The sequence below is a fragment of the Podarcis erhardii genome, assembly GCF_964252035.2.
Source record: "Podarcis erhardii genome assembly, chromosome: 3".
Classification (NCBI taxonomy): domain Eukaryota; kingdom Metazoa; phylum Chordata; class Lepidosauria; order Squamata; family Lacertidae; genus Podarcis; species Podarcis erhardii.
Window position 1 is genome coordinate 75,269,703 of NC_138507.1, and position 23,232 is coordinate 75,292,934.

A 23,232-nucleotide genomic window follows, 5' to 3' on the forward strand; every position below is an offset into this window, starting at 1 on the left:
TGTTTCCAATTTTATTTTCAATTCTTTTCAACATACAGCCATCCAAACCAGCACAAAGACAAGTCCCTTTTATCTTCTCTCCCCATTCCCATTTTTAAAATCAGAAATTATTTTGGTAATGGGACAAAATGTTAGCTTTCTTTTATATTGCTCCCTCCCACTCCTGGCAAGCATATACTGTATAAACAGATAGTATGGTTGATGAGAGCAAAGGCTAAAAATCAGCCATTATCAGCGACTCACATTATTTCTAATAAACACACAATGAGTTTGCCCAATTTATGAAATATACCTAGTATGTATTGGACTGCATACTCATGTCTTCTCCTCACAACCAGACAAAGTTCAGGTCCTTCCCTTATTTAAGCTTTCCAGTGGAGAAGTTACATCCATACACCAACCCCCAGTAGTCTCAGCCAACACAACTGTAGCCCAGAACATCTGGAAGGCACCAGGTTGCAAAGGCTGCAGTAGGAAACCCTGTTATATTTGGTAACACACAGGCACATACTCAGATATATAAATGTATATACAATTCATACATGAATAAAAGCATAAGTGACAATATGCTTTTATAAAACCCTACAGCAAGAGAAGAAAAACAACGCAATGCACATTACACTGAAGTCATCAAATGTGCAACAGTTGAAAGCAGCAAAGTATTCCGTTCTTAGTTTTTAATACTTAAAAGTTGCAAAACCTGAAAAAACAGTTACAGCATTGACATTTTGTGAGAATTACATCCTTGAAAGGAATGAAATAATCTCTTCCTATGTACACCAACAGCCAATGATGCTTTTCCTTAAATATTGCTTTTAATGCTATGTCCTTAGTTGTTCAATCACATTTCTTCACAACAACAAAATAATTATATAAAAGCAACAATTTCCTTATGGCAAACATTTCAGACATTAACAGTGTCATTCTGTTAAATGCTAACTGGGTGAAGGAAGGAGTGACGTTTATTAAAAGATAATGTTAATCATCAATGCTGACAAAGTTCTCTGAGTGGCGATGGAAATATTCTGGACATCAGGAGTTTTCTCCCACAATTATGTAGCAGTAGTAACATTTCAAGGTGGGAAGTGTATCCTAAGTCTTCAGTTAGCATCCTGTTCATAATCTGCCTTACTTCCAGCCGTTCACAGTTTTAGTGTGCATAAGGCAAGCCACTCAAGCAGCTCAAAGTCTTGCAGCCATCGGTTTGCTTACAGGTATCCTAGATTCTGTAACAGGAATACAGAGTGCATTAGTTCTGAGAGAGAAACACTCTACCATTCCTTTACAAAAGCTGTTAAAGAAAACAAAAAGTTATGCAGGGAAAAGACTTGTTACAAAACTACCTCTCAGAATCGGAACTTAGAAGGAAGCTCTGTTTTGGACTGGGAAAAGCAAAGGAGCCTCCATTATTGAACTGGGCAGGCAGGGCATGTTCAAGCAAAAACTACTTGCAGTCAGCTGCTACACCTCATGCTAAATCCACTGATGTAATGCTAAGTCTTTGCCATCATTACTTCCATCACTTTTAAAATGTAAAGGTAAACTAAAGAATATCAGATATATACTCCTGAAAATGTTAAGCCAGGAGGCAATCAGCTGAAATGTAATAAAAAAACTCCTATTTGGCCGTAAAAGCTGCTATGGAGAGTGTTAACATTTTGGAGACCATACATGATTCACTCAGTCTGTATTTCTGATGAACTATTGCGGGTCAGAGATGATCTTGACAAGGTGAGACTCTGTCAAGACAATATTGCAAGGGCCCAGTTTTCAGCATGCTACATTTTACATTTGAAAAACAGCTCCTACTCTTGCACGAAGTTTACAAACTGTTCAGTTACTGTTGACTTGGGAAATAACAAAAAGAGGAGAAGACACATGCAAAGTCTTTGGCAAAAAATCCCCGTCAGATTTCATAGTACTCTCCATTAGCAGAGACACTTACCAAACATTCCTGCGGTTTTACTTAGAGCTTCTTTCCTTACAATGTAAGAGAATCCATCACTCCTGGGGAGAAAAGGAAAGAACTGAGCTGTATAATTAATACATTCACTGTTGTGAGTCCAAGCCTACAGAAGCCCCTCCTGACTGAGATTAGACTGGCAACCCTCCTTGCTGAATTTCTGGCACTGCTTAGTTGTGCAATCTCTGTATAATTTGTAAGAGACTTTATACCCCAACTTTCTTCTCAGAAAATTTGTACTCACGTTTTCGTTCTTGATGCAACGCCTTGTCGCACGAGAGCTGCCAAAGCATTTTTCTGCATGTCTGAGGACAGGACATCGTAACACTGTGTGCTTCCTAAACAGGAGAAAGGGGAACAATTAAAGCTTCAGTTCCTTTACCCCAAGTGCTAAGTAAAGAATTGCATCATCCAAAGACAAAACACACACCTGCCTCGAGAAGCTCAGAAGCAAAGCTTCGGACTCCAAATATAAACTGCTTCTCCATAAAGGTCTCATTCGATTCCTTTAAAAGGTACTTGCAGATTATCTAGTGGAGAGAAACCCATTAACGTCTTTGGTTAAGAAGCACATTAACAAAAGGATCATCCCTCTTGCATGAATAGTCATTGGAAAACTAAACTTGTAATAAAAATGTAACATTCTGAGTTGAAAAATACTTCATAGCAGTTTAAAGAGTTGATCTGCTTTCTAAAGAGCTACTTCCAAGGGGCAGCCAGATTGGATCTCCCCCTGCCCCCCTTTGAATGCTAAGTTCCTCATGCCATAGCTCTGTTTTTGAAAGCCACTTTGGGTTTCAAAGCAATTTTGTCATATGGCATTTGGGGGGGGGGGAGATGATGCTGTCAGAACACCACAATAGTTCTTGTGAAATAAATATATGGGAACCCACATGAGGGCAGGGGGAGCACAGCTGTAAGCGCTGTACAGCAAGGCTTCATTCCGCAGGTAATACCAATTTCAACTTGTTTATTCAATTTTTGTTTCCTTTAATAAATGACACCACCCAGTTAAATTTTAAATGTCAGCTCGATAAAGAGATACAAACCTAAGTGGGAGAGGACATGTGTTTGTTTGACTTCTAGTAAAATCTGTGCTACAAGTTTTAACCTTTTTTCTTAGGATGCTTAGGGTGCGTGTAGGCCATTTGCTTCTATATAAACACCCGCATGTTAAGATTTTCACCATAGGCCCTTCTCATTTTCTGCTTTATATATTTATCTTTTTTATCCTACCAAAGGCCCTTCTCTGTGGGCCCCAGCATCAAAATATTAATAAATAAGTCACTCCCCACAAAAGGAATAAAAGACAGACTGGTGAAAATAACATTGCAGTTGATTTTGTACCTGGTAACCTTCCACAAAAGGCTTGAACATTGCTGTCAAGAAAGAGATTATATTGTTTCCTTTCTCAGTAACAAAAACTTGCTGGGACGTGACTTGAACTGCATCACATTTTGTAAGCAAGAAACAACCTTCTTCAAAATCCTGGGGATTAAACAAAATTGGTTATGTTTTTTCAGTGGGTTTAATGCCATGCAGACAATTACAGATAATCAACACCTGTATTTCTCCAGTAAACAGGTCTAACGTATCTCAAGTCTGTTTCTAACTTTCAAATTATACCTAAATGAATCATAGAATCATAGAGTTGGAAGAGACCACAAGGGCCATCGAGTCCAACCCCCTGCCAATCTGATGCATGATAAAGTTAACTGCATACAGTGGAGTCTGGCTATACAAATCAAAACCAGTTTTTCAAGACAAGACAGCCAAGGCACACACACTCTGGAACTGGGCCTATAAAATTTCCTGCAGGCCCTCCAGTAGAGCAAGCATATGCATGTATTGTACAACCTGCCATCTGAAGAAAATAATATCTGTGTACTGGACTCTGGCGTTCAAAAGCTGAGGCCACATATTTTGTCACTGTCTTGTCTGTAAGGAGACAAAATTCTGCAAACAACAGCACATGGGATGCACAACCAAAAGTTTTGAATTATGCCTCTAGGTTACATAATAACACTTATTGCAAACCAAACTTTAACTGTTGGAGAAATTAGTTAGAGTGCATGCTTGTTAAATATATATGTATGAATTTCAGAATGGGAAATTTCATTTAAATCTTTGCTCCAAACTGCTTTAATTTAAACAATTCAATCTGCCTAACAGTAATTATAATCAGGCAATCCACGTTGCCTGTATTATACCCCTGGATTTTTTAGCACCAAGTTAGCCCCAACGGAACAGCTGTTCCCAGCCAGCAGCAGAAGCTAATTCTCAGTTTGCATTGCGCAACAACTGCAAATAGTCCTGCTTGTTTGAGCACTTTGCACACTACATCAAGATTAAGAGGCTGGGATTTGTAATTCAAAGAGATGCTCCTTGAACATCTTAGAACCGAACACCCTGTACTCTTAGATGGCCAAGCATTCCTGAGTTTTTGTACTGAGAGTGCATGAAGTGCAGTTGAAGACCTGACCTTTCAAGAGGCAGGGCAAACAATTCATTACTGGGCTTACACAAGAGCAAACTGAACTACAGACTAGTATGTAATTATGGCCATATTAAGAACGGCACATGGAAGATAGATCAGAGAAAGTTTGGGCGGAACAGACTTCCCCTGTTAAAAACTAAAAAGAAGGAAGAAAATAATTGTGCATGCACTTCTAGCACAACCAGAATGGTCTTCCTCTGCACCATGATGGGACAGAACATAAATGTAAAGATAAAAGCAGCCCAAAACAAGGGGTGGGAGAGGGAAAACCACCCCAAGTAAGGAATAAGACACATCTGTATGGCAGGGATGGGGAACCTGTGATCCTCCAGACTGGACTACATCTCTCATCATCCATGCCCACTTGTGGTACTGGCTAGGGCTGATGGGAGTTGCAGTCCTAGAGGGCCACAGGTTTCCCATCTTTGCTCAGGGGATGTGAGTAGGGATAGTGAACTGACACTCTCCAGATATCTTAGAAGGACAGAACAGCGCGTCAAGGTCAGTGATAAAATGCTGGTAATAGAGAAAGATAAATGTGGTGTGTGTTTGTGTACACACAAGGTGTATATGCCACCCATGAAAAATATATTTTAAGTTTCAGACCGTTAAAGTTTCAGACTGTTAGTTGTCAAGCTCTTTCAGGTGTATGTGTAAAAATTAGGTTGTGACATCTAGAATGAGGCTATAAGATGACATTACATAGCTTTGGTTTTACAGCAAAGGAAGTCATAACATCTTAAAACTTTATAGATGATGTCATTTTATGAGAAGGAATAGAACAGGGATGAGGAACCTGTGGTCCTCCAAGTGATGTTAGACTCCAACTCGCATCATCCCTGGCCTACTGGTGATGCTAGATGGGAATGATGGGAGTGGGTTTTAGCCATGTTGCTTCAAGGAAAAGAGGGACTAGCATATTGAAAACTCACTCAAAATTACAGCCAAAAATACTACCAACAGCAGATCATAACAGCTTCAAGATCCCTCTCTCTAGTCACATTAGGCTTCACTATTTAGTGAAGTCATGAGAAACTCCTGTAGATATTAAGCTACCAGGACCACACACAATACTTTACCTTCAGGGGTATTCCAGGAAAGAATATAAACTCGTCAGAGAAGACATCACGCCAGAAAGCAAAATTGCTATAGACTTCCTCTGGAAAACAAAATGCAACTGCCCATGAATAAACCCTTTTTTCAAAGTGTTTCACTATTAAAAGAAGATGTCTGCAAGGTGCTCATTTTTTAAGATAATAATGTATGTTAAACGATGGCATAAAAACTGAACATGTACACAAAAATGGCAGAGTCACTTGGAAATGGTAGGTGCCATCATCAGAAGCTACTTCTGCGCAAAGTCTACTGAAATGACAGGGGATTTCACAACCCAGAATTGTTGATGGATTGCGGTTAACCTTAACACTAAATTATGCAATGGAAGTTGTCAGGGTATGCACCATCCCCTTCAATCAACAGCTACTGGAGAATTAGTTCACCAGATAATGACAGTTCACTGGCACACGTCATAGCTGTTAAATTAAGGATGGTCTGAAGCATGACCAAGTTAGTCAGGTCACGGGAAGTGAAGCTGCTATAACCACAGAGAGCCACTGGGCATTGCCTTCATGAACTGCAAACTAAAATAAAGCTTCACATTTTATTTACACTAACTAGTCTGCATGCATGATGAACACTAGATCATGGTGAATAGGCATATTGGGTACATTAACTTGCCAGCTTCCAGTACAGCTTATAATATAGGAAAGCACTTTGCTATATTAGACAATGAATTTACCTTTTCTAGAACAGTGTGTCATTTGCAACGCGAGTGCTACAAGGGCTGGTCGCACAAAGACGTTGAGCAGCTGGTTCCTGTAGGACCCGCACATGAGGACAGCGAGTGCTTGCTTAAAGACAAGTTCTTCCGTAGTGCCAGCTTCTATATCTTTGTCATTGAGAACCACTTGCCCGTTGACAAGGCTCACAATGTTGGAATGTAGAGCAAGACTGGATCGCACCGCTTTGTTAGCACACAGATTATCTAGGAAAAGACAAATTGGGAATAAATGCCAAAACTGACACCATCTCTTATTTTAGCTTTGAATTTTTCAAAAAAAATACCAAGGAAAGAGGCAGGAAAACTGAACTAGTGATGGGCAAAATGCGCCTGTCTCATTCAGAGCAGGCTGTGCCTATCTTAGCCTTTTTTTGGAGAATCCTCAGAAGCAGTCGCCCAAGCGTTTTCTGACAATTCTTCCCAAAGGCTCAGAAGAGCTGGTCTAGGGGAGTTCCTCCACTGAGCAACATAGGAAGCTGAGCCAGGTCACTGGTCCATTGAGCTCAGCATGACTTACAGTGAATGGCAGCAGCTATCCAGCATTTCCAGACAGGTGACATTCCCATTCCTACCTGGAGATTTCAGGGGTTGAACCTAGCACCTTTTGCATGAAAAGCAGGTGCCTTGCCACTGAGCCACAACAGTTCCTTATGTTCCTACCTTCCTAGGTCCCACTATCACTACTAGCCCTACTTCCCACGCACTCGCAATTTTACTAAGTTGCTGGGACGGCGAGGTAGAGGAGGAGAAAAAACAAGCAGCTGGAGTGTCTTGCCAAAAAATTTCCTAAGTTTCCAGTTCTCTAACGTGAAGGCTTCAGAAAATCTTTGGATCCTCCATTGCCAATGGGGACTCTGTTCAATGACTTAGGAAGAACAAACAACTGCAGTCCTCAGAATTCACACTGGTTATGCTGGAACAACTGTGAAGTGGTCTTTGGCTATTGTTCCCCTTCCGCAACCTCACCCTACAACTTGGTAAGTTTGAGAAAGGTTGGGGAAACAGGCGGATGAGAGAGCCAGCAGGTAACCATTCTGAGTGGAGGCAGAATTTGGAAGAGGGTGGAAGCTGGTAAGGACAAAGAGATTTCTAAACTGGCAACTTTAAAAAGGCATGCAATTATTATCTGCCTTCCTCGAACAGGAAAGTGGAAAATTATCCTATTTTCAGATGACACAAAGTTAAGTACCCTTCATATTCCACTGCACTGCAAAGTAGTAAAAGCAACCAGAGCTTCTTCAAAATTAAGAGAACCGCAGACTTATGATCAGGTGAAAGATGGAAATGTGAAAGTGGGAGAAAGAGAAGACCCCTGTACCACAAGGTAAGAGCATCAATTGTATACTTTCAGCCTTTGTGAACCTTATTTATAGCGACCAATTAATAAATGACTTATGGAGGCAGGCAAACTACAAGAACCTCGTATTCCAGCTCAAAATTATGCTGGCTTCAAAGCTCAGGTATTTTTCATATTTGCATTTCCTTGTAGAATCATCTCTCCTGCCCTGAACCACATGGCTCCTTGAGCAGTCATGGCAAGACACTGGTATCGTATGTCTGCCATACAAAACTCAATTAGATTGCGTCCCATCCCAACCTCAAGGCTCAAACAACACAAAATCAGCACAATTGGGTAGGGCCCTAGTGGGAGGGCTCTTGCTTAACCTTGCCTCATAGTTGTTGTGTGTGCATTTTGTGTTGATGGTTTTGTTTTGTTTTTAAAAACCTTGCTTTCTAGCATGTCTTGTTCTCTTTTATAATTGAGATGATCACTGCAAATATAAGTAACCTTTCCTGCAATTTTTAAATCTTTTTTATATTGAGGAAGAACAGTAATCATATGCCGTAGTAACATTCATGTATTTAGGGGTGGGGGGTGCGGGAATCAGACTGGTTTTAAAGTCCTAAAAGGAAAATTCTAGCCTCCCACTGTTCCCAAACACATAAAAAGTAACATAAGCTACATTGTTCTCAGAAAAGGAAATGTGTGCACAATGTTCATTGCATACCGGGCCAATCAAGGAATCCTCCAAATGTCTGAGTTAAACCTTTTAGCCAAAGTGTCTTTTCAACAAGAAGCTGAAAATCTATGGCTGGTAAATTCTGGAGTAGGACAGCAGCAACTAATATCCATGGGCTCAGAACCATGTTCTCTATTTGTAGGAGTTCCATTTTGTAGGCTACATCACAGGCAAATTCCTGGATTTCCTCAGATGGCTTTTGTGGAATATGCCTAAAAGGAAAAGTGTAGTGAGCAAAGGCATTCAAAGTCTTGTATTCCCATATAGATTCAGTTTGCTTTTGCGAAATTTCTTTTTGCAAAGGATATTCCATCCATCCCACAGGACCTCTGAGTGCCACTGAGTGAGGGACCTGTGAAATTGCATTTATTTTTGCATGGAATCCCCGCCCCCACCAGCAAGCAATACCTTCAAATCACTGATCACACCTGTCTGCCATTGACTGAACCATACAATTTAAAAGTCCAGTGCTTTTTTTCAGTGTTGTCATGGTGCAAAAACATGGATGCAAGGCATGGATCCTTATGGCTCCATGTAATTTTATAAGGGATTTCCTCAAAAATACTATCAAATCATAGGTCACAACTGCATTCACAGTGTTGTTGTCATCCTATGCAAAAGTACAGTGGTACCTCGGGTTACATACGCTTCAGGTTACATACGCTTCAGATTACAGACTCCGCTAACCCAGAAATAGTACCTCGGGTTAAGAACTTTGCTTCAGGATGAGAACAGAAATCGTGCTCCGGCGGCACGGCGGCAGCAGGAGGCCCCATTAGCTAAAGTGGTGTTTCAGGTTAAGAACGGACCTCTGGAACGAATTAAGTAGTTACCCTGAGGTACCACTGTAATGCAAAAGTAATGAAGGTTCCTGAGAATCTCTGCCTTGTTTTCCTGATACTGGGAAAAACTGGATCTGTGTTTTTGATAGTGAAGTCTACACATATTTTTTTTTATTCAAGAGGACCTGTATTCATTCAACTAGACCCAACTTGTACCTGAACCTCATAGAAAAAAACACAGTGAGAGCATGTGTGTGAGAGAGCGTGTGTGTGTGTGTGTGTGTGTACGCACCCACACGCGCGCGCGCACACACACAAACATAAATGCACACTTCCTCTGGAAAGGAAGTAACCTGGGGTTTGGAAGAAGAGAAACAACTCAAAAGGGTAGTGCCCATATGCCACTCTCTCAAAACTCCAAATGTGCCTACGGGTCCCAAATGGTGGGTGAATAATAATAATAACAGCAGCAGCAGCAACACCTGGGGGTGCTTACTTTCATATCTAAAACTTAAGTAACAATATTTTGAAGTTCATATTAACAAAGTGAAGTATGCTCATTAAACAGTATTTACATCTACAGGAAGTAATAAATGAGTTCAGGAATGCTTTATTTTGGGATCAGCATCCCCATGATGCATTCGCACTGTATTGCCCCTCAAATATTGAGATCTGACCAATGCTGAAGGTAGGACCAATGAATGATCTAATAGACTTGCCTGATACAGTAAAATTATGACTAAATATTGTGATAAAAGGGGTAGCGTCACTACCCAGCTAATGAGCACTTTTAAATTTTGCAGTGAAAAACAGACTCATGCTAATTTCCCCACAAGCTATTATATATATATATATCATACATTGTAATACCTTGGAACCAAGTTAAATGAACAGGTATCGATTCTCCCAGCTGCCAATGATCTGAGTGATACAGGCTGTGCAAAGAATATGTGTATGCTTCCAAAATCTTCACTCAGGATTTTCCTGGCTTTCAAGAGTCCCTACAAAGGATAAAACTTGAGACATGTGCAACAGCAAAGATACATGCAGATATACTACATTTATTATTTTATCATACCTTCTACAGCATCAGTTTGCAATTTTTATGATTACCTTAGGATTCTTAGCCTATTCATCCTCACAACCTTGAGGTACATGACTATTTTTTTCTCTTCTATAGGAAGGAAACTGTGATTGAGGTAGGAAATTGCCCTTGACATCCAGGCAATGCTTAAATGCAACACTAAGTCATGGTTTGCATGCATCCACCTCCTATAAGCACAGGTGCAAAAAGAGCACCAGAAGTTGCTGCTTCTTTTACAGTTACCAGATTTTAACTATTGTTTGTTAAAATAAAGCAACTTCATAAAATATAGGTTGCAGCCAACTAAAATCTACTCAGAGTTGACCCATTAAAATTAATGGGCTTTAAGTCAACCAATCTCATTGATTTAAATGGGTTTACAGTGGTGCCTCGCAAGACGAAAAGAATCCGTTCCGCGATTCTCTTCATCTAGCGGTTTTTTCGTCTTGCAAAGCAAGCCCATTGACAGCTTAGCGGATTAGCACTATTAGCGGATTAGCGGCTTTTAGCGGATTAGCGGCTTTTAGCGGCTTATCAGCTTAGTGGATAAGCGGCTTAGCGGCTTAGAAAAAGGGGGGGAAAGGGGGGGAAAGTCGGAAAAACTCGCAAGACATTTCTTCTTGCGAAGCAAGCCCATAGGGAAATTCGTTTTGCGAAGCGCCTCCAAAACGGAAAACCCTTTCGTCTAGCGGGTTTTTCGTCTTGCGAGGCATTCGTCTTGCAGGGCACCACTGTACTTCAATTATGACGAATGATGGATGTAACCATATGGCTTGCAGTTAGCTTGTTTCAACAAACCATACTTAACCATCATTTGTCCAGGTCTAGATGTCATGGCAGGCTAAGTTTAGTTTAAAACAGAAGCAAAAGTTTCCAAATTCCTCCTTGTAGCCACATCCAAGGCAGAGAGAGTAACAAATGAGCCCAAGACTTGTGGTGACCAGTTCTTGTAATTGCCAACCATTGTGCCGCATTATGACCAAACAAGGCCATAGTGAATTTAAGGCCAAGCAAGATATGAACCCAGAGTAAATGCCCAAGATTCCATCCATTGGACTACAATAATTTGAACCTGCTTTCTTACCGATGTAGATTCCTTTGGTTTAGGGACTCCTAAAAGTTCGCGTGCATAAAGGGATTCTTCCAATACCCTCTCGTAGCTGATACTGATTGGGACAAGGTAAATGTCAAACACTTCCCTTTTAAGGAAAGGATCCATCACAATATTGAGGAGACCTGTAAGAAGAAAATTATGTTATTTAGTATGAAAATAAATGCATAATATTCATGTAAAAATTAAATCAAGATTGTTTACAGAGAGCATGATAAGTTATAGCATGTCATTTGTGCTGAACACATGGCTCAATTCTGAACATAAATTGTCTAGTTCTGTGACAAAGGCTGGAATTCTATGACCAACATACCAAACTTTGGAGTCAAAGTCTTTGCTGTGCGGCTTCTTGTCCCCTCAAGATAAAATTCAACGGGAGCATATCCATTCTTGAGGACAAAAACGACAAAAACGTAACCATTAGCAAACACAAGGAAATCTATTAACTCATTTTTAAGTAAGTAATCTAAGTGGTTTTTATTTTTTTTATTTTAAAAAATGAATATTTTAGAAGCTACTTGGGCCAAACAAAGTATAACCAAATGTGGCATCAACCACAAATAAAGAAATAAAGTAAACCTGAGCAAGTATTAAAACTCAACATAAAATTGCAGTTATTTACCTTTAACATAGTTGTCACATATTCAGCAAACACAGCCCAGTAGAGTTTGTTACCACCAAATGTACGCCGCATAAAAAAGGCACCTGATTTTCGTAGCAGCTCACCAACCAGTTTCATTCCCAAGAAATCTAGCAGAGGCACAGAATAGAGTAGCAAAATCATTTTGTGTTTCAAAGTGGTACTCCATTCAGAAAGCAGAATGCAAGACACACAGAGATTCAGCCAACCACTTATGTGGGTAGCGTATCAGAAACAAAATTTCAAAAATATATTTAGAGGATATAATTTGGCAGCAAATTACATAGCGTTCATAGGGTGATAAGTCATAGAATAAGAATAAGTCATAGAATAAGAATAAACACCTTAGGCTATATCCAAGGCTCCCTGCTAGTGCAAAGGACATACACTAGTGGAATGGAACTTTCCCGTCTCTCTTCTCCTGTAGCCCCCTATGGGCCCCCAAAATCAGCTGCAGAGGATTGGAAGATGCTTTGGAGTTGATGGTGGGTTTGGGTGTGGGTGGAGCAGAGGAGAGAAAAGTTCTGCCAGTGCACATCCTTTGCACCACTGCAGGTCTGCTGGCACTCCTCTGGCTATGACCCAATGAATTCAATGGGCTTGCTTTTGTAAGGGGTTTGTGTTATGGAAGCCTTGGTATTCTACCCTGGTTTTCTGCTGGTTGTGTCAATGTACACAAGCCTTTGATAAATGACATGCATAATTGCATCTTATGTTTTAAATGCTTATAATTAAGCTTCAAGTGTATTAACACTCCTACTTGTAATAGAGAGCTATCTTGAAGATCCGAAAGGGTGATCTTCACACTGGTGATCTCATTGGCTCCCAGTACGTTTCCGAGCACAATTCAAAGTGTTGGTGTTGACCTTTAAAGCCCTAAACGACCTCGGTCCAGTATACCTGAAGGAGCGTCTCCACCCCCATTGTTCTGCCCGGACGCTGAGGTCCAGCGCCAAGGGCCTTCTGGCGGTTCCCTCATTGCGAGAAGCAAAGCTACAGGGAACCAGGCAGAGGGCCTTCTCGGTAGTGGCGCCCTCCCTGTGGAATGCCTTCCCATCAGATGTCAAAGAGATAAACAACTACCTGACATTCACAAGACATCTTAAGGCAGCCCTGTTCAGGGAAGTTTTTAATGTGTGACATCTTAGTGTATTTTTGGTCTTTGTGGAAGCCGCCCAGAGTGGCTGGGGAAACCCAGCCAGATGAGCGGGGTACAAATAATAAATTATTATTATTATTATTATTATTATTATTCACAGGTTTTCAAGAACAAAATCCACTACGATTTCCCTCGGGACGGGCTATTCTCCCTCCTACCGGGGGGTCAAGGAATCCCTGCATTCATCAGTTCCCTTTTGGCCTGACCTTGTGCAGCCTCCTTGCTGTACAAATCCATGGGAGATTGCAAGCACAGTAAGACAACCAACACACACGCAGTCTAATCCAAGCTCATGTTGGCCAATCCGGATTGCGCCATTACAAAATTCTGGCTATTTTAAGAATCTTTTGCTTAAAAGGAAATACTTGCCTATTCCTGCAGCAATGACAGGCAAAGCCAAGTCATAGGTGTACAGCACATAAGATAGTAAGAGAAAATCGATGTAGCTGCGATGACTGGGCAGCAGAACAACGGGATGCTCTTGTATTGCCTGTTGTAACTAACGAAGAACAAAATGCCATTTATCACTATGAAGGAATCTTGAGTTGTCTTTTTCTTTAATTTCAGCACATGGCCACAATATACTCTGCAACTCTTTCAGATTTTTCTTTAGAGAAGATGATTGAATAATAAACTAAAGCATCAACTTTTATGATGACTTAAACATAACAGAAGCAGGGAAGTCAGACCTCAGAAGTTCTACATCAGCATTTTAATTACTCTGGGTTGCATGCAGTCGTTGTGTGAATGAAATCAGCTTGGCCCACACAAGGTTCACCTAATTACTTCTAAGTAAGGCTGCTGTCCTAAGTATCTCCCACAGATCACTTAGGATTGCATAAAAAGATGACATGCCTGCAGTAGCACAATCTTTTTATATTAAAAAGTTTAAAAAAAGAAGGTAAAGGACCCCTGGATGGTTAAGCCCAGTCAAATTCGACTATGGGGTGCAGCACTCATCTCGCTTTTCAGTCCAAGGGAGCCAGTGTTTGTCCACAGACAGCTTTCCGGATCATGTGACCAGCATGCCTAAACTGCTTCTGGCGCATGGAACACCGTGACAAGTGCCAGAGCACATGGAAACGCCGTTCACCTTCCTGCTGCAGCAGTATCTATTTATCTACTTGCGCTGGTATGCTTTCGAACTGCTAGGTTGGCAGGAGCTGGGACAGAGCAACGGGAGCTCACTTCGCTGCGCAGATTCGAAAAACAACCTGTTGACTTGTAGAGTTATTGGGCCATTGATTCCAACCCCATATTAACATTGGCATGAAAATTCGTACAAACTCATGCTTGTTGATAGTTGCATATCAAAAGCTGATACAAGAGAAAAAATGGAAAAGGCACTTCTACAAATAAAGAACAATTTTCCTTAGTCGTTTTTTATACATCTTAAGGTAAAGATTTTGGATCCAAGGAGAATAAGGTTCCCAGTGGCTATTAGCTCAGATAGCTATGCGCCACCTCTAGGGTTGGAGGCAGTAAGCTTATGAATACCACCAGCTGCTGGGCAGCATTGCAGCAGACATGTCCCTAGTGTGGACTTTTCATAGGCATCTGGTTGACCACTGTGAGAACAGGAAGCTGGCCTTGATAGGCTTTTTGGTCCACTTACACAGGGCCATGAACATGGTAATTCTTTAGTTATGGCTACAACCCAAGGGTTCTGAAAAGGCCACCTCAGGGACAATCAGTATGTCAAACTGTCACACTATAATGTGGTTACTACAGTCAGCATGGCCACACAGATTCATTCTGATTGTGATGGTGTCAAGAGTTCCAGCTGTTTCCATATGCCTTCATACACATACTTACTTTCTGCATGCCATCTTCATTCACACAGATGCTCTTGAAAAGGGATTTAAATATTTTGCTCAGTGTGAAAGCAAAAAACCGTATAGCACCCATATGCATGCTATGCGCCATCTCGTCCAGAATTTCTGCTGCTTCTTCTTGTATGATGTCAGGTGATTCACCTGTCTCTTTCGATAGCTATGCAAAAGATGAAGAGCAGTAGTCAATAAAAACCAAATGTCTCTGACATTTTGAAGATTGTTTGGCACACGGTGGCCTATAGTTGCTTTGTATGTGGCAAGTAAGAATTGTTGAAGAGGTTTACTCTCTTGTAGCAAGAACTACAAGTGCAGGTGCAAAGGAAATTATGCCTTGGGGATTTAACAGCTGTGTGACTAGCACAAATAAAATAGGGTAATCCTTTTCTTTTATGGAAATGCAGTTATGGGGAAAGCCCCACCTGTTGATAAAGTTATAAATCCCTGAAACACTCCATTTCAAAGCACATATGAATTACACAAATCATGCAAAGGCCGATCCAATAAAACTCTCTCAGCTGAAAAGACCACCTCCACCTGAGCAAGACACAGATAACAGTATAGATGATTATGCAATTTGAGGAATTTCTACTACAAGGGAAAGAAAAGAAACAAAATTCTACCCTGAGAAAATCAAAGCAATAGCCTCATGGGTAGAAAAAAACCTGGCAGTAAACAAGGGTGCTGCTCAAAGAAGACCTACAAATACATTAACTTCTGAAGTAAGAACAATTTTTTACTCACGTGTTTGATGACATATTGAACTTGTTCAGATTGCAGAACAATAGTTTTAATGGCACTTGGCTTACAGGGAGAAAGTTCTTTATAAACAACAGGTGTGTAGCATTTCATTGCATATCTGAGGTCACTGGATTGCCGCCTCTCTTCCAAGATATCTTCAAAATCATCTTTTTTCTTTGATGTGAGGTTTTTCTGCTGGGAACATAATGAATGAAGAATCAGACAGTAACTTAATCCACGCACAGTGCAATCTCATGCATATCTACTTCGAAGTTAAGTCCTTATAAAGTCAATAGGACTTATTCCCTCATAACTGTGTATAGGACTAAATAGCTTTCTGAGGTTTGTCAGAGAAAATGGTGTCATGACAGTAAAATGTACAATTAGCAACATCTCTGCTATCATGAAATCCTTTATCTCTGCTGTTATGAAATCCAGTAACTTTACTTTCATGAAATCTCTTATCTCTGCTATCATGAAACCATTTTGTAATATTTGCTTTTATTTAATTAGAGTTCAACCTACACAAATGAGCCACAAGACTTAATAACTGAGTTTTACAATCAAGGAGCTGGCTGGCTGGTTTAAATTAGTTTGGCAAATTCAGTTCTTCACATGGTCTTTATTGTCCATAAGGGTGGTCATCTGGTAACAAATACCGCCATGAAAATAGAAGGAACAATTGGCAACACTCCCCTTTTATACAAATATTAAAAGAGCATCAGAATCTAACTATAGTCTTAGCACCCCAGTGCTACCCACAGTCCCCAAGCTCTCCAAATCATCCTTTGCATATCCACTTCCTTCTTGTTAATAGCATACACAAATCCTTTGGCTTCTAGCTCCCTCAATGTTATGCATTGCCTCTGTCCTATTTTCTCCCTCAATTCCATCTCTCCATTGTCAATTGTTTCCTTGGGTACCTCTTTATCTGTCCATCAGTTTTGTTCCATGTCCATTTGGTAGTCCATCTCCCTCCCCACCATAGCATACAGCCCTTACTGACCTTAAGTGGAGTTTCTTCAGAGCTTTTCTCCACCCTGAAAGCGTTGAGGCAGCATTGTCCCATGGGCAGTTTGGAACATTCACAAGTTGGAATGTCCACACCAATAACTGTCAGTGACCTCACTGCCACAAGTGTACTAAAAAAAAAAATGCACTGATTTCTACAAACAGGAGAACTGTGCATTTCAAATTGTTGTGTGTGTCAATGAAAGAAGATTTACAGATTAACCTGCATCCCTTAGGAAGGCACAGTAGCTCGGTGGGAGAGTGCACATACTGGATAGAGAAAATCCCTAAGTGCAAACAGTGGCATTCCCAGTTAAGAGGATCCCAGACAGCAGAGCTGGGAGAAGATCCTTGCCTAAAACCTTGGACAACCAGGCAGAATCGATAGTACCAGGCTAGATGCATCAGTGGTGTGACTATATAAGGATGCTTCAAATGTGTCCATATATACATTATCCAATAGTGGCTTCTTCAACCCAGCATGAGATGCATATGTACTCACAAGTGCTGCTCACACTGTTGAGCCCCCAGTATCTTCAGGTCTGTGTTGATGAACTGAAGTATACCCAACATATGGCTCTGTTCTGCATCTGTAGGAATTCTTACACTAGCACTTGGGGCACATGGTTAGGAAGGGGTGGCAGAGGACTAAGACTGCAATCTTCTACAAGCTTCCATGGGAGCAAGTCCTACTGAACTCAGTCTTAGTAGACCTAAATAGGATTGCTCTGTCAGTCTTCCTGTTTCAGACAAGAACAACACTGCACAAGAGACATACTGGAGGCAAAACTTGCTACTGCTATAGAAAATCCCTACTGATTTGCTTATTCGATGAAAAAAGGCTCCAGCATAGAATCATAGAATTGTAGACTTGGGTCATCTAGTCCAAACCCCTGCAATGCAGGAATAAATAAATTTGTACGCATAACACATGTGCACACATCCCAATGCAATCTGTTATATATATATATATATATATATATATATATATATATATATATGCAGGTTTTGGTGTCCTCGGGTGTCTTCCCGTGTAAAAGTTGGGGTGTCTAGGCGACGTTTCGACGAGGTCTCACTCGTCATCTTCAGGCTGGTGCTTTCGGCTTCTTGTTACTGGAACAGAGCAGGATCTCAGTGTTTGAGTTCCTATAAATACTGTAGAGGGGGTGTGGTGTATAGCCTCCAATGTTCTGGGCAGAGAGGAAGTTCCCAGGCTAGTGTGCCTTTTCTTCTTTTGTTCCTTAATTACTTGAGAGATATCTTGAGTGATTTCTTGAGTGATATCCTGAGTACCACTTAGGTGGGTCATTAGGTGTGGATTAGTTGTTAAAGTCTTTGTGTCTTGACCTCTTGAACTTTGTGAAGAGTTTTCCTGAGAAGATGGCTGTACTGTACTTAGTTGTGCTCTGGCTTGGCTTCGTGTATAGGGGCGAGCTGTGGTTTTGTGGCTTGTGTCAGCCAGATCTGTGTAGGGATTGCAGGGGGGTGCAGCCTTTTTGCAGCCTTTTGCACCAACCAAAAAATAGCCAATATCCTCAGAAACCCCAAGGATAAAATCCAGTTGGAAAACCAAGGGATCTATGAAATACCCTGCAAAGTCTGCCCAGCCACGTACATTGGACAAACAAACAGACGAATAAATGCACGTATCGCAGAACACAAGAATGCCGTCAAAAAAGAAGAAAAAACTTCCTCTCTTTTCCAACACATGAAAGAAACAGGACACGAAATTAATTTTGCAGATTCCAAATTGCTCTTTAACACGGAACATCACCACAAGAGAATAATCATGGAAGCCATCGAGATAGAGAAACACCCTCACAACATGAACAAGCGTGACGACACATCCCGCTTGCCAGACATCTGGAAATTAGCCCTCCCCACAAAAACTGACACCAGATCCAGAGGCACACAGAACGCCAACACCAATCAACCACACCAGACCCAAACCCAGACCCTCTCCACAGATGAATTACAGACACCATCCAGTAGCCAATCCATGGTGGCACCTCCGGATGCTGCACCCCCCTGCAATCCCTACACAGATCTGGCTGACACAAGCCACAAAACCACAGCTCGCCCCTATACACGAAGCCAAGCCAGAGCACAACTAAGTACAGTACAGCCATCTTCTCAGGAAAACTCTTCACAAAGTTCAAGAGGTCAAGACACAAAGACTTTAACAACTAATCCACACCTAATGACCCACCTAAGTGGTACTCAGGATATCACTCAAGAAATCACTCAAGATATCTCTCAAGTAATTAAGGAACAAAAGAAGAAAAGGCACACTAGCCTGGGAACTTCCTCTCTGCCCAGAACATTGGAGGCTATACACCACACCCCCTCTACAGTATTTATAGGAACTCAAACACTGAGATCCTGCTCTGTTCCAGTAACAAGAAGCCGAAAGCACCAGCCTGAAGATGACGAGTGAGACCTCGTCGAAACGTCGCCTAGACACCCCAACTTTTACACGGGAAGACACCCGAGGACACCAAAACCTGCATTCCTGTACCCGTGAAAATCTACGAAAGCAAATATATATATATATATATATATTATTTATTAAAATTTCAAAAAAGTTACAAGAATAAAAAAAGAAAAGAAAAAGAAGCAAAAAATACAAAATACAAAAAAGTAAAAACAATTAAAAACCAATCAACCTTTCCATATCTTGACTTTCATTTATTTGTTTCCCTGACCTCCTCACACCTCCCTTTTTTGTATTCTAGTTCAATTAGTTGTTTCAGGAAATCCTTTCCATTTTTGCTTTTATCTTAATAATTTATCTTAATATATTATAATTTTACATTCTCACCTGTTAACAATCCATCTTTAAATACTCCTTTACAACAATACTGCTAAAACCACATAACTTCATTCCAACATCCTTCTAACATTCCTTAATTTTACAATATTTCTGTAGATAGTCTTTAAATTTATTCCAATCTTCTTCTACCGACTCTTCTCCCAGGTCTCGGATTCTGCCAGTCATTTCCGCCAGCTCCATGTACTCCATCACCTTCATCTGCCATTCTTCCCGGGTGGGTAGATCTTGTGTCTTCCAATACTTTGCGATGAGTATTCTTGCTGTTGTTGTAGTATACATAAAAAAAAGTTCTATCCTTCTTTAACACCAATTGGCCGGCCATGCCCAGGAGAAAGGCCTCTGGTTTCTTCAGGAAGGTATATTTAAATACCTTTTTCATTTCATTATAGATCATCTCCCAGAAAGCCTTAATCCTTGGGCACGTCCACCAAAGGTGAAAGAATGTACCTTCAGTCTCTTTACATTTCCAACATTTATTATCAGGCAAATGATATATTTTTGCGAGCTTGACTGGTGTCATGTACCACCTGTATATCATTTTCATAATATTCTCTCTTAAGGCATTACATGCCGTAAACTTCATACCTGTGGTCCATAACTGTTCCCAGTCAGCTATCATAATGTTATGTCCAACATCTTGTGCCCATTTTATCATAGCAGATTTCACCATTTCATCCTGAGTATTCCATTTCAACAGCAAGTTATACATTCTTGACAAATTCTTAATTTTAGGATCTAACAGTTCTGTTTCCAATTTTGATTTTTCCACCTGGAAGCCAATTTTCTTGTCCAAATTGTATGCCTCCATTATTTGATAATAATGAAGCCAATCTCGCACTTTGTCTTTTAGTTTTTCAAAGCTCTGCAATTTCAATTTATCTCCCTCTTGTTCCAAAATTTCCCAATATTTCGGCCATTTGGCCTCCATATTGAGCTTTTTCTGAGCCTTCGCTTCCATCGGTGACAGCCACCTTGGGGTTTTATTTTCAAGTAGGTCTTTATATCTTGTCCAGACATTAAACAATGCTTTCCTGACAATATGGTTTTTAAATGCTTTATGTGCTTTGACCTTGTCATACCACCCAAATACATTGTTGAAACAAAATTTGTAGTGTTTGAAACAAAAACAACATTCTTGGCAATACATTCATTTTTATCGCAGCAATACGGCCTAGCAATGAAAGCTTCAAATTTGACCATATTTCTAAATCTTTTTTCACTTCCATCCAGCATTTTTCATAGTTATCTTTAAATAAATTCACATTCTTAGCTGTCATATTAACCCCCAGGTATTTCACTTTCTTAACCAATGTTAAACCTGTCTCCTTCTGAAACCTCTCTCTCAATCACTGTTAGATTTTTCTCTAAAACCTTAGTTTTTAACTTATTCAACTTAAATCCTGCAACCTGACCAAATTCTTGAATCAGTTCCAATACTCTTTTAGTACTAGATTCTGGCTCCTGTAATGTCAATACTAAGTCATCTGCAAATGCTTTCAATTTGTACTGTTTGGCTCCGACTTGTATACCCTTAACCAATTGGTCCCTTCTTATCATATTTAAAAGGACCTCCAGGACCACATCCCAATGGACCTCCAGGACCACATCCCAAGAAATGGATTTGCGAAAAGCCAGCCTAGATGACTTGATCCATTATAGCACCACCATACTGCCATTAACACAAAGACAGGACTAAGGCAAGGCAGTACAGAGGTGCTACATTAACAACTTTCCTGGCTTGCTGTAGTTTAAGCCTTTGACATTAAGCTCCCTATTCCAGGATGGCAGTAGTCACAAATACCACCCCACTCAGCTTCTTTTTTGTGGGAATTTTCTTTGACAGAGCACTGAGAACAAGGAATTATAAATAAGTGGAGTTTGCAATTAAAAAAATCCAAAGATACAGAACTAGCTGTAAGGATTGCAAGTTTCTTTGGTTACTACAGATTTATCTGTTACCAAACGGACAAACTATTCTCATGAGAATGCATCCTTCCCTATTCTCAATTGGTTCTGAGCAGTGTTTGAAACTCAGATATGAAAGCTAGGAGCTAAATGGCACCTTAAACCTAGGTTATGGGCGCAACAACAGAATGTCTAGGTGCACTTTTTTATAACAAAAATACGTACAAAGCTGAAAATGAATGAACTGCAGCTAAAATATTTTCACATGGTCTAGTCCTTCCCCTGCGTACCCCCCCCCCAATATTCTTAAGAGGGTCTCTTCTCCAGTCTTCATACAGTAGCTGGAAGTGAGGAGGCAGAAAAAAGCCCTCCTTTCCTTCCACTCTGCAGTTTTAATCTGAAATCGTAGGTGTAGTACTGCGCCCAGAGCTCAGAAACTGCTCACGTAAATGAAATTCCCTGTCACAAAAGGCACCTAGAACAATGGGAGTTTCAAACACTGCTTCTGAGATGTGGTTGGCAGTACTACATTACATGTTAGGATTTCTACCAATTATAAGTACTGGTCTGTACAGGTATCTCCTCCTACATTTCAAGGGAAGGGGAATTTTAGCATCTTGATAAGCCAGCTATTTGAAGGACTGTTGCAAGAGTACATACAAGTTCAAGTGTAACAAAACTGAGTGAAACATACTACCGCAAAATTCAGCAATACCTGCAACACTAGTTTATGTTCTGCAGCAGGACAGGGACTGTAGGAAGAAAATGCACACACTTCCCTTTCAAGACAGTACTGTCCACCTTCCTTTGACGCAGTAAAAAACATCTTGTGATCAAAGAAGCAGCCTGGATTCCCATTCCTGTGCAATCCCTGCTGCCTGAGATTGCTCAAATCAGTTGTGTCCACATAGCTCAGGTTTATTCCCTGCTCTTGGCGAAGGAAAAGAGGCTTACAGGCTTTACAGTAGATGAGGGAAGGCGGTGGGGCGCCAGCCAAAGTGACAGTTCAGTGGAGCTTCCTCCCAAGTTAAAAACACTTATTTACCCTAGCAACCAAGCTCACAGCCCTGCCACACACAGAGCCTATCTTCAAGCGACCATGCCCAAAAGGCTTCAACATATTAATGTCTCTTGTCTAAACGGACAACGATTCTTTCTTTCGGGATATCAGCGCCCATGCACAAAAGACCTTGCACTTCTGTGTTGTGACAGCCCAGCAAGCATGTCTGGCACATGAGCAGGCGGGCTCCACGTGAGAGCTGCCTGCTGTTTATGGCGTGGAGCGGTGGCCCCCGAACAGCGGCCAGGTAGGCAGCAATGCAGCAGGTGCAGTTCCCCGCCTTCCTTTCCCCGTGTCCCAGCACTGAAAGAGCATGCACCCTGACGAACTGCAACCTGCCTGTCATCGCGCGGACCTTCTGCCCACGACCAAGAGACTCACGCGGAGAGGTCAGCGAGGGGCGGCCGCGCCTCCCTCCCAGCCCTGACGAGGAAGCAGGGCCCGGCCGCTCTCCTTTTCCCATGGGGCTTCCCAGCACACCATGCCGCCCCACCCTCCCCAGCCACGGAGGAGCTGAGGGGACAGGAGGCACTTACCGAGTACATGGGGGTCCCTCGCCGGACGGCGCCACCGACTGCAGCCGCCATGGCCAGCTTCTCCTGCCGGCAGCCGTTGCCTGGCTAAGCCCTCTCCTTCCCAGCTGGCTCCCTCCTCCGGGGGCCGGCAGAGCCCATGTACCCGCCCCTGCGCCCGTCCTCCTCGCCTCCCTGCCCGGCGGCTCTTCCAGCGCGGACTTCAGGAGGAGGGAGTAAG

At 41.4% G+C, this 23,232-nt stretch overlaps 1 protein-coding gene across 4 annotated transcripts; it reads right to left on the reverse strand.

The window, feature by feature from the left end:
• Positions 1-662: 662 nt before the first annotated feature.
• GNPAT (glyceronephosphate O-acyltransferase) lies at positions 663-23,203 on the reverse strand. Of its 4 annotated transcripts, none has more exons than XM_081855841.1 (16): positions 23,016-23,203; positions 15,674-15,862; positions 14,913-15,089; positions 13,467-13,596; positions 11,921-12,048; positions 11,612-11,687; positions 11,272-11,423; positions 9,974-10,104; positions 8,310-8,533; positions 6,259-6,504; positions 5,540-5,619; positions 3,311-3,451; positions 2,394-2,493; positions 2,208-2,301; positions 1,946-2,007; positions 663-1,226 (listed from the first exon to the last, which is right to left on the reverse strand). In XM_081855841.1, the coding sequence occupies exons 1-16, from the start codon at positions 23,064-23,066 to the stop codon at positions 1,183-1,185; spliced, it is 2,025 nt and encodes a 674-aa protein (XP_081711967.1). In that variant the 5' UTR covers positions 23,067-23,203; the 3' UTR covers positions 663-1,182. The 4 variants fall into 4 exon arrangements, with proteins under 4 accessions (XP_081711967.1, XP_081711966.1, XP_081711965.1 ...); XM_081855840.1 differs by having other exon boundaries at positions 15,674-15,865; XM_081855839.1 differs by lacking the exon at positions 23,016-23,203 and adding an exon at positions 16,677-16,817.
• Positions 23,204-23,232: the final 29 nt, after the last annotated feature.